Below are 12,537 nucleotides of genomic sequence, written 5' to 3' on the forward strand. Positions count from 1 at the left end.
ACCCTGATCTTACAAACAAAAATAGACTGACTGGGGGACTGTGGAGTCCTTAGGACTGGTAGTATCTCCAGTGGGTAAGGATTGAAAGCACGGCTAATTAACCTTTGATCTTAAAATGTTAATAGTATCTGTACTCTCTGTATGGTAATGGAAATTTGTAATGTATCATGATAAAGGTTCTAGCAGTCAATGTGAGTTTTTATAATTTCTGCACAGAGGAAACTTACCTGGTTTTCTTTCTTTTCCTTTTTTTGTTTCTGTTTTTGTTTTTTTAGGAATAGGCAAGTCAAGAGGCTGAAAATCTGAAGAATGTTTTCAGAGGGTAATCTGGCTGTCACTTGCTGGTTATGGAGGAGCATGAGGAAACTATTTCTATTACTTTCTCTCTTGCTGTCCCATGCAGCTCATTTGGAAGGCAAAAAGGATAATCAGTTCATCTGGAAAACAGGTAGGAATGTCCTGGCTGTTCCTTTGTCCCGTTTTCGTTAATGAGAAGAATATTCTTTCCATCCTTGTTCTTATTTCTGGAGTAGTAGGAAATATCCAAAGAAGAAGAATAGACTCTTTTTCTTTATAATAAAACTTACATTTAATTTTTATTTTGGCATAATTGTCACCTCTATCTGTGATGCGTGTTACACTTCTGAATTTTCATGTTGTGGTCAATTAAAGTTATGATTTCCATAGTTCCATCTGCTTCTCCTTTGTCAAATATATCACCACTGTGCAGCATATTTGTAGCAAAAATGACATCTGAATTTAGCTGATATCCTCAGCTAAAAATGCTTTGGACCAATTCTGTATGTTTCTTTCTTTTAGCTGACAAACTAGTTAGCTATTTATTATTGAATATTTTCTAGCATAGATCCTACATATTTAGGTTTGGGAACATGAAAAATTGTCCTAACAGCTTTGCTCATTAACTGTGACTATAAAGTCTCCTTAACGTGTTTTGAGATCTTTAGCTACCTTGTACATAAGTACATGAATAGGTTGAATTGAAATTTGGAGGCTTTATATAACGCATGTTCTTCTCTAAGTCTTTCCTTAATTTGAGTGTGGAAAAGATCTGTTAAATTTAATTTTAAAGGCTAATACTTTATTATCTTAAATGATGAACCTTAAACATCTTGGCTCTTTGTATCACTGTTGTGTTTCTTTGCTCTAGATTTTAATTTTCTTAAATTTTCATAATCAGATCATTTAAAATATTTATTACTCTTTCAGGAGTCCATTCTTGGAAATACAGTTAACTTATACACTTAATATGTTGGAATAGGAAAATGGGATGTTGTAGAAGATGTATGGTCCTCAAAGAGTTTTCATTTTATTCTCATTAGTTGTAAATTAAATAGACTGCAAATGTATTGTGTCACCATGGAAATATGTACAAAAGTGATATTTGTAATATTTAAATGACTTTGCAAAAATGAAAGTAAATTATGCTTTAAAGTATATTAAGTAAAAAACCCAGCACCATTAGAGATATGGTCTGGAGGAAATTTAATTGCACTAAAGCCCTTATAAATTAATTTAATTGTGGGCTCTAACACCACATTCGTGATTTGTATTTTTTACCTCATAGTAGTTTTAGTAAGCTTTGGAAATAGTTCTAAAAGTCAATCTTGCAATTCTGCAAAAGGGGCTATTTTGTTTTATTTTTTTTAAAGATTTTATTTATTTATTTGAGAGAGAGAGAGAATGAGAGATAGAAAGCACGAGAGGGAAGAGGGTCCGAGGGAGAAGCAGACTCCCCGCTGAGCAGGGAGCCCGATGCGGGACTCGATCCCGGGACTCCAGGATCATGACCTGAGCCGAAGGCAGTCGCTTAGCCAACTGAGCCACCCAGGCGCCCAGGGGCTATTTTGTTTTAATCACAAAAGGCTAAACATTTTATCAAATCTAAATGAGCACATTTATATGACTTCACTCTTGTCTAAAGTTCTCCCAAAAAGTGCAGTTAAGATGGAAGAAAGCAAATCTGAACCACAAATGAGATGTGTGGAGAAAAAGGACTTCTTTGGAAACTAATTTTCAAAATAAGTCTGCCTTTCTAAAAGCAGGTCATTGGAACAAGATGGTACAGACCCATGCTGCAGTGGATGAATTCTTTGATAACTGTCAAACTTCAGTTTCAGAGATACAGTCCTTCCCATCAGACATATTGCATTGTTCCAAATGAGCATCTCTGTCATCACGGTCATTTTCCCTGGTATTCATTACTTCTTTCCCTCCTTAAGGTGCCATCAAAAAGGTAATAACTATATACTTCCCATTTGGGTTTGCTTCGAAATTACAAATTTATTACTTGTATATGACCAGATATTTTAAAAATAGAAAAAATTGAAAAGATACAAAATGAAAAGCCAAAGTCCAGACTATATATTCCATTCTCCAATCTCTTATGTATCCTTTAGAGATTTTTCTCTGCACATGTAAGTACATCTCCATGCATATGTGTGGATATAAACCACATAAGATACACACAGACACACACAAAGTATTAGTATTATTATTATTTAAGGTTCTGACAAAAAAGAAAGAGTATATGCAAAGAAAGTCATTGGGAGCAGTTTAATAAAAGGACTGTTTACGGAAGTGGGAAAGTGTGAGCAGAGGTTAAGAACAGCTACAAGGAATTGTGGAGTGCCCATGAGCTAGTGTCAATTTTTACGACTTCTGGATCTGCAGGAGCAAAGAAAGGAAGTGGTTTCTGGAATCTGGAGAGAAAACTTTATGGAGAGGATGCCCAACAGATGTCATGACCTTTAGAGAGATATAACCAACCTGCAGTGAGCAGTAGGAAAGCGGCCAGGGGAATGAACAGCCCTTGCCCTCACATCTCCTGCCAGGGCTCTCACTGGCTGAATCCAACCAGAAGCCACAAGGCAAGGGACCCCACTGATTTGTCTATACTGCCCAGCCTCCTGGGCAGGGAGCAGAGTAGAGGATGGTGGAGAAGATGGTCCTGAAAATATCTAATTCATACATGTATGTATGTACATACGGACACACACTTTGCTTCATACAATCAGAATCATACTATGCGCCTTTGTTTGCAGCTTGCTTTGATCACATAATGATGTCTTGATGAACATTACCTATTAGTGCACATGGGTCAATTTCATCTTTTAATGGTTACATAGTATTGTTTTGTATTTTTATTCAATAATTTATTTAACCAGTGCCTTGTGGCTTTCATCTTTTCTTCTCCTATTGCTTGGCATTTTAGCAATTTTTAGTGTGACATGAATGCAACACTGTTTTAAAGGTAAACAATACATCCTTTTGAGGAGTCATATGCATTAGAGCAATTCTGGGTCATTACCTTCAAAGGCAATTTCAACATATTAGAATCTGTTAATGTGCTTATACGTGAGTCTATTATATTTTATGTGGATTTAAACAAACAAACACAAAGAACCTGTATTGCAGGTGACATCAGTTACATTTTTTTAAACAAACAAACAAAAAGAACCTGTATTGCAGGTGACATCAGTTACATTTTTGGAGTATGTTATCAAATCTGACAACTCAGGTCCAGTGTATTCTGAAATTTGAACAGCTTTCCCAGGAGACCCAGGTAAGCATATTTTAGAAACCTAGAAACCATTCTCTGGGTTTAGCTTGTAGTATTAACAACTTAAGCTTCTTGTTAGTGTATTTGTTTTCCCTTGAGTCCATAGGTGAGCTGTTAGTCAACCTCATCCTAATTGGAGGCATTTCTAAGTGACTCCTGGCTTTGGACAAACAATGGATTGATGAATAATGAGTGGCGCATTATGTTGCTAAGGATTTCTGTACTGAGAAAGTCTGGTGAGCTGTAGGCTGTGGGGTCATTGATCTGGCAAGGCTGTTGAATGCCTGTCATCATTGTGATGAGATCCTCTGATCTATATTTAGTGTCAAGCAATCTGCCATCCATGCCAAGGAAGAAGGATTGTGTCAGCAAGAGTACCAGCTAAGGAGTGATGTTGCTTGTTGCTTTAAGTAAATATATAACTATTCATGTCTGCATGCTTTGTAGAGATGAACAGAGCATGGTTTCTGAAGCCAAAGTAACTAGTGGTCTCAAAACATTTCTCAGTATTGGATCTAGGGGGTTCATTCATTCCACTAATACCTGTCAAGTCCTTATTGTGTGTCAGGCACTTTAACATGTGAGATAAACTGAGAATAAAACAGACAAAGGAATGGGGTAATGAACATGATTAAGAAGGTGAATAAACAGTAAGCTAGATGGTGGTAAATGTTTGTAAGGAAAGAGAAGGAAAGGAAGAGGGATATGCAACGAGAGGTGTGAGGCCGAAATCACCAGCAGGTGGAATGTGGGGTGCCTCACCGAGGAGGTGAGTTTGAATAAAGACCTGAAGGGAGAAGGGAGCCAGCCATGGGGAGACAGGGTAAAGAATTTTCCAGATGAAGAGAATAGCAAAGGCACAAGGCCCTGAGGCAGGAGTGTGTGAGACAAGTTTGGGGACCAGAGAAGAGGCCAGCCTGCTGGGACAGAGTGAGCATGGGGGACAGTGACAGCTCAGGTCTGAGATGGAACAGGGCCCAAATCAGGTGTGTCCTCAGGCCGACATTACAATTTGGCTTTTGCTCCGGGTGAGACAGAAAGACACCGGGAATTTTTGAGAACGTGGTGACATGATCTTGATTTTTAATAAGATTTTAGTAGAATCATTGTGGATGGTCAGTTAAGAATGGTGGAAGCAGGGAGGCCAGTTAGGAGGCTTCTGTAAAAATAACGAGGAATGATGATAATAGCTTGATCCAAGGTCATGGCAGTGAAGGTGGTGAGGAGAGATTGAATTCTGGATATATTTAAGGCCCTGGTTTTCAACCAGGGGTGATTTTGCCCAGCAGGGGACTTTTCTGGTTGTCACAATTGGGGTGAGCTACTGACAACCATGTGTAGAGGCCCCCCCAACAATTACCAGGCCCCCAAGTGTCAATAGCAACCAGACGGAGAAACCCTGATGGAAGGTAAAGCATCATGGCTTACTAATATGCAGGGGCAGGGAAGCAAAGAGATTCAGGGGTGGCACTGAGACTTTGCCCTGCGCAGCTGGATGAGTGGGTCTTCTGCTACTTAATACAGGCTGAGTGTGAAGGAGCTGTCATGGAGCCAAAGGACATTAAAAATTAGAGTAGTAAAATACACATAACATAAACTCTACCACTGTAACCATTTTGAAGTATACAATTCAGTGACATTTAGTATGTTCACAGTTGGAGACGTCACCACTCCCTAGTTCCAGAACGTTTTTATCACTCCAAATTACATTTTGCAAGTGAGTTTATAAAAAGACTGGAAAACAAGTTTTGCAATGAATAATAAGGTATGAAAGGAAAAAAAAAATCCGCATTTGTCTCTTTGTGAGAAGTTCTTTTAATAGCCTTAAGTCATCCTAAGAGATCCATTGAGTAGATGAGAAAGAGCTAGAACTTTGTACACAGGCAGACCCGTATTCGAATCCTAACTATCTAAAGAGGAGAGAGTTCTTTAACTTCTTTCAGCTCTATTTATCCATCCAAAAATGAGGGTAATAATTCATGGGACTCTTCTGAGTGTTAAGTAAAACAGTATATTGAAATACCTGTGTATAGTATACCTACTCATTAATGTTAGCTATTATTTTTATCATTACTAGTAATAATTCAATGCTTACAATATCCTTGCTTTTATGTTATCCAATTTTTGCATACTTTTGTTCCTTAAACACACAGAAAAGGGGAGGTAGGTTTGACAGTTAAACATATTTTATTAATAAATGGTCATAGTAATTTCACTAACTTTTTAGGTCTAAAACTTTCTATATGACAGACTCTAACAAAGCTTTAATTTCAGTAGCTCCTTCCCAGTGAATAAAAAGGGTGAGAATAATGACTCATGTTCTAAGAACTAAGTAGGTAAGTTGGAATTAATTGTTTTGGGGAAAAAAAGGGGGATTATAAAAATGACATTGTATAAGGAAAAAGGATCTTAACATAGGATAATATTTAATTATAGCTATATATAAAAGATATAAATAATATATATATATATATATATATATATATATATATATATATATATATATATAAAAGCACAGAGGGAGAGACAGGGAGAGAATAGGTGTGTGTGTGTAGGGGAGAGATGTATAGTTTTTTTCTGTCTTGTGGAAGGATATTATCCTCCTCTGCCCATCCGGGCTACATCACAGTCATTTCCATGTTCTATTTAATCGAAAATTAACTTCTGTTATTTATTTAAAATTATTTCATATTTTAAACATCGTTCTTAGAAATAAAAAGTATAATCATAAAAAAAGAAGAAAAAGTTAACTCCAACAAGTAACATGGAAGTTCCATACATGTTTCATTTCTCTATTTCTGTGCAACAGTCTACTCCAAAATAATGGTTTCACACAAAACAGCCATCAAATTGACTCACGCCTCTGGTGGGGGGGAATGGTCCAGTGTTCTCACTTGGGGTCTCTTATGCTGTTGCAGTTGGATGGTGGCAGGGACTGAGTCATGTGGAAGGCATCCTCATTCACATATGAGACACCCAGCTTGGAAAGTCTCGAACAGCTGGGGTTGGAATAGCTGGGCCTCTAGGTATCTCTTTCTCTCTATCTATGTGGTCTGTGTGCATGGTCTCTCCATACTGAGGCTTCAGGGTAGCCAGAATTCTCACATGGTAGCTGAGAACTCTCAGAGCAAACTTCCAAAGAGACCCAGGCAGGAGTGGTGTGGCTTTTTCTAACCTAAACTAGGAGCCATGCATGGTCAGTTCTGCCACATTCTGTTGGTTACAAGAGAGTCTCTAAGGAAGGAGCTTAGGTTCCATCTTTTGATGGGAGGAGAGGCAAATAATTTGCAGCTATGTTTTAAATTTGCCATGATCCATCACTTCTGTTCACTTCTGTTCATATTCCATTGGTGAGAATGTAGTCCTGTGGTCACTTATAGCCACAAGGGAAGGTGGAAAATGTAGCCTGTGGTTTGGCAGCCATGTAAGAAGGGAAAATAGATTTTGTCATGGTTAACAGTCTTGATTACAGGGGCTATTTAGTGTCTAGATTACTCAGGGTTCTCCAGAGAAACATAGCATATAGCATATATACATTGTGTGTGTGTGTGTGTGTGTGTGTGTGTGTGTGTGTGTGTGTGTGTGTGTGTATCTATCTATCTATCTATCTATCTATAGGGAATATCTATCTATCATAAGGAATTGGCTCATGTGTTTATGGAGGCTAAGAAATCCCATGATCTGCCATCTGGAGGCCCCAGAAATCCATGCCGTAGTTTCAGTTTGAGCCTAAAAGCTGAGAACCAGGGGAGCCAATGGTACAAATCCCAGTTCAAATGCAGAACAATGTCTCAGCTCAAGAAGTCAGGCAGAGAGTGACTTTTTCCTTCCTCTGTCCTTTTGTTCTGTTCAGGCCCTGAACGGATTAGAGGATGCCTGTCCAAAGTGGTGAGGGAAGTCTGCTTTACTCAGTTTACTGATTGAAATGTTAATCTCCTCAGAAACACCCTCACAGATATACCAATAAATAATGTTTAACCAAATATCTGGGCATCCTGTGGTCCAATCAAGTTGACACATAAAATTAACCATCTTTCCCTCGTCTCCTGAAATGAACATTTCCTTGACTGCCTACACTGCACTACTGAAAAGCCCAGGGCTAAAGTCTTGGCAGACATGGCTCAATGTTGAGTCCTCAGCATTTCACTTAATTCCTCTCTTTTGAATAGCGCACCCCATCCTTGTCTTCCACGGTGTATGCTGTCCTCAAAAACGTTCTCTTAATGAGATGAATTTTGCTGTCTGTTTTCCTCCCGAGGTTGAGGAAGGAACAGAGAGAGGCCTCTGTGGGGCTAATTAATTTTCTTTATAGACTTTTAATTATTGCCCCTATCAAGCCACATGCCTTACTCCTTTCTGGTGCCCCTAGGTCCCAAGTCTTCGCAACATTCTGCAAGTACAGATTGGCTTTTTCTCTTGTTGCTGCCATACTCTTCTGTAAGCACCTAATCTTCAACTTCCTTTACATTGTCAGGTCACCTCCCACTCCTCCATCCACTCTCCGTGCTCCAGAACTCATTGCCAACTGTTCTGCACCTCTTACTCTATATGTTTTTGACCCTTATTGAGTTATATCTTTTAATGCCTTTATTGTCGTTACAGGGGGGTATTAGGAGTGAAAATCTATACATGTGTCCTATTCTCTGAGTTAACGGGAAGTCTTCTCACTTTTCTGCCAATTTTACTGAAGGCTATTTGTTCTGGAATGGAAAGGGTGTCAAAATGTTAATTTTTTTATGGTGATTGACTCAGTTACTCTCTTTGAGCATGCGTTACAAAATCTGTCTCTGATAAAGTTCACTGGCCAACCAAATTGTGCCCGGGCTAAAATTTTTAAAATTTAATTTGGATGTTTATTGACTCTGTATGCTTTGGGTTGGACTGAGCTATTGGATTGGTGATTAATCTCTGGAGGTCAGATTATCAATGGAAAATTCCTTTATGGAAACCTGGAAATATCTCCCTTCAACTTTTTCTTCCATGGTAGAATTTTGATACTTAACATACATTTGAATTATTCTTAACTAGGAAAATAGAGGTTTCCGTGGAAAGAAATACAAAAGTCAAAAATGAAAACAAGTGAGATCTATCAAAGTGGGATTGAAACATGAATTAAAGGCTACAAGACAGTATTATAAATTCATAAAAGCAAACTTAAAAGCTTATTTTATAAACATCTTCATGCTCATCACCTTAGGTACCATAAAGCATAGTCAATCTTGATTAAAAACAAATAAGAAAAACAAAAGCCTGCCTTCTTGTAGGTTGATTATAGATTTACTCAATCCATACACTTGTTTTGATACATCCACAAAGTTCTCCAGAGAACAGATGACATCTGTGCTGCAGACATTAGATAATATTTGAGACTCAGAGAAAAATAACTCAAAGGTATACAATTAAGGCACCTTGGTAGCTCAGTAGGTTAAGTGTCTGCCTTTGGCTCAGGTCATGATCCCGGGGTCCTGGGATGGAGCCTCACACACTGGGCTCCCTGCTCAGCCTAGAGTCTGCTTCTCCCTCTGTACCCCTCCCTCCGGCTCTTGTGTGCGCTCTCTCTCAAATAAACAAAATAAAATCTTTAAAAAGTGTACATTTAACACCATTCATATTTACTACTCTCTTTAATGCTATGTACTTTTAAAGCTTATTTTCATAGCAAAAGTAGGAATATGAATTAACCATCTCATTCTTTTGTTCCTTTGCTTCCTTGGAGTTACTATAGTAACCAAACTGTGGTTCATGTAGGGAGTCTGTGATATTGTTATCCCCTTACATTGATCCCCCAAAAGAGGAAAATAATAAGCTAATGTGGAAATAAGTAGTTTTATCACCCAGTGGTGGATTTCATTCATGACTACACGTTACTACAAGGGGAACTTAAGAAATGACAAGAATAGCATATGGATATATTTTTGTGTGTATGTGTGGATTTTTCCTCAGGGTTAATAATTTTTTAATTGAATGCAGCTGTTCAAAGATTTTTGTTGCTAAGTAGATGCACTGTGTTGAAAAGGAGTGACTGCATTTTAAATCTTTTTTAGAAAACCATTTTGAGGCTTAATTACTTAGCTTTATTTGTAAAGAACCTATAAATGGTAAAGATGCAGACACTACATATTAAGCAGGCTGATGGAGTGTCCAGAACATGGGCCCCACAGTCCAAGTGTCTGGGTGCTAAGCCAAGCTGTGTGTGACCTCAACTTTATGCCTTTGCTTTCTCCTTAGTAAATGGAGTATAAATGAGAAAGTGTTTGTAAAATGTAGTTCGTATTCCATAGTACGTACTCAAAGTACATTTTCTATACTCAAAGTAAAGATGCAGAGCCAGAAACCCAAGGACATCCTGTCACCTAGACCAATAAATGACTTGATGAGGTCAAGTTGGTGCTGTTGTTGACAGCCAAAGGGGTCTCCCCAGGGCCTAGGCCCCCCAGGATCTGTCAGCACTTACTGTGAAAATTAGGTTCACTTCACAAAAAGTGTTCATTCTTGCCACCAGAATCATGAGATGTCTTAAGAACCAAATTAAATAATAAAAAGGAATCAACTGGAAACAAAAAAAGCAAATATTGCTTGATCAAAGTCACGTTAAGTACTCAGTGCTACTCTTTTATCGCTATTAAATGAATGCTACGGTGAGAGATTATGCCCTCTTCCTCCCACCTTCTGAAAGGTGAAACACAATTTAATTTGGACAGATAGACATGAAGGTATAATGAATATCATTTCTCTCGAGAGGTGATTGGATATTCTTTTTCTCTACTTTAAAGTTTATTTTCTAAAATAAGTATTTTTTAAATTGTCATTTTACTGTTTAATTTGAGTGGCATTCCCCATGCACCTTAGCTGTTTCAAATACTAAACCTCCGGTAAATATTGTCCCCTGACATTTCCATTCATAAAATTCTATTTTATTGTTTTCAAGGCAAGAGCTATGGGATGCTATCCAAAACAATTACCAGGAAGAATACAGTCTCAAAGCTTTCTTAAGGGCCAAGAATATGTGGCCTGTTTTTTGACCAAACCTGGGTTTGAACTTAGATGGGTTTGTCTGATAGACTTCTGTCTTCAGACTCAAATGAGAAAGAAAGCAGCAGTGCAAGAACACCTTGATATTTGGCAATAGGGGAAAATATAATTATACTATAATGCCTTCTCTCTTGTCTTTCTTACACTGTCCTCACAACAGCCTGAGATGTTGTAGGCAGGTCAAGGAGGAAACTCAGTTTGAATAGTATGGGTATTAAGTGATGGGACCACGGCTAGCCCAGGGACCTTTCACTACTTGAATTTTCATTATGCAAAAGTCTTTGGATTTCCTCTCCTGAAACTTTTAACTTAGAACTGCTTATGGTGTTTGCCTTTCTCAGTAGAGAAACTCATGAGCCCCCAAAATGTCCACCTTCTCTGTTTCCCCAGATTTTGTGTTAATTGCTTGTCATTTTGGTGGTTGATGACCCAGATAAACAAATATTTTATGCCAAGTAGAGGCTTCTCTTTAATAGCATTATATGCTGTTACAATACTAGTAACTATTAGTATGAAAGATTATTTTTAACAACTTTATTAAAGTATAATTTATATGCAAAAATTTACCCATTTAAAATGTTATTTCAATTATTTTTACTGTATTTACCAAGTTATGCAACCATCACCACAATCTATTTACCTTTAATCCCCATTCCAGCTCCCAACCGCTGATCTACTTTTGGTCTCTGTAGATTTGCCTTTTCTGGATATTTCATATAAATGGAATCAGACAGGATGTGGTCTCTTGTGACTGGCTTCTTTCACATAGCATAATGTTTTTGAACTTCATTCATATTATAGCATGCATTGATATTTTATTCTTTGGTATTGGTAAATAGTATAATTTTTATTGTATTAATATAATTCTTTTATTCATTCACAAGTTGATGGACATTTGGGTTGTTTCCACTTTTCTCCTACTCTATATAGTGCTGCTGTGAATGTACTGGTGCAAGTCTTGGTGTGGGCGTATATTTTCATTTTTCTTGGGAATGGAATTGTTGGGCTGAATGGCAAATAGATTCTTAACTCTTTAAGAAATGGCATACGATTTTCCAAAGTGGCTGTGCATTTTACATTCCCACCACCAATGTTTTTTCCATATTCTAACTAACATTTATTATTGTCTACATTTTTTATTAAATTCGTTATAGTCAGTGTGAAACAGAATCTCATTATGGGTTTGATTTGAATTTTATTAATGATTAATGATATTGTCTTTGTATGTCTTTATTAGCCATTTGTGTATTTTCTTTGGTGAAATGTATATTCAAATCCTTTTTGCATTGCAAAATTGGGTTATATTCTTGTTAGTGAGTTTCAAAAGTTCTTTTATGTTTTGGATACAACTCCTTTGTTAAGACATGTGATTTTAAAATACTTTCTTTCAGTCTGTGGTTTGGCTTTTCATTTTTTTTTTAAGGTTTTTTTCATTCATTTGACACAGAGAGAGCGAGAGAGTGCAAGCACAAGCAGGGGGAACAACAGGCAGCGGAGAAGCAGGCTCCTTGCTGAGCAGGGAGCCCAGTGCGGGACTCGATCCCAGGACCCCGGGATCATGACCCAAGCCTAAGGCAATCGCTTAACTGACTGAGCCACCCAGGCGCCCCGGCTTTTTGGTTTTTAATGGTGTCTTTGAAGTGCAAAAGTTTTGAATTTTGAAGTCCATTTTATCAGTTTTTTTTTCATTTATAGATTGTACTGTTTGCCCCAGAGCTAAGAAATCTTTGCCTTATTCAAGTTCTCAAAGATTTTCTATGTTTTCTTCTAAAATTTTTATAGTTTTAACTCTTATGTTTTGGTCTATGATACATTCTAAATTACTGTTCTATATGGTGGGGGTAAAGATCTAACTTCATTTTATTGCATGTGGCTCTCCAGTTGTACCAGCACCATTTGTTGAAAGGCTATATTTTTTTTATTTT

General features: G+C 37.5%; 1 protein-coding gene across 1 annotated transcript in view; it reads left to right on the plus strand.

The window, feature by feature from the left end:
• The first annotated feature begins 309 nt into the window (after positions 1-309).
• The window catches only part of THSD7B (thrombospondin type 1 domain containing 7B), a 772,830-nt gene continuing 760,602 nt past the window's right edge, over positions 310-12,537 (plus strand). Inside the window, exon 1 of the mRNA XM_027590003.2 lies at positions 310-448. Coding sequence (XP_027445804.2) covers positions 310-448 — 139 coding nt within the window. The remainder of the gene's footprint in view (positions 449-12,537) is intronic.

The sequence above is a fragment of the Zalophus californianus genome, chromosome 3 (assembly GCF_009762305.2).
Source record: "Zalophus californianus isolate mZalCal1 chromosome 3, mZalCal1.pri.v2, whole genome shotgun sequence".
Taxonomy (NCBI): Eukaryota; Metazoa; Chordata; class Mammalia; order Carnivora; family Otariidae; genus Zalophus; species Zalophus californianus.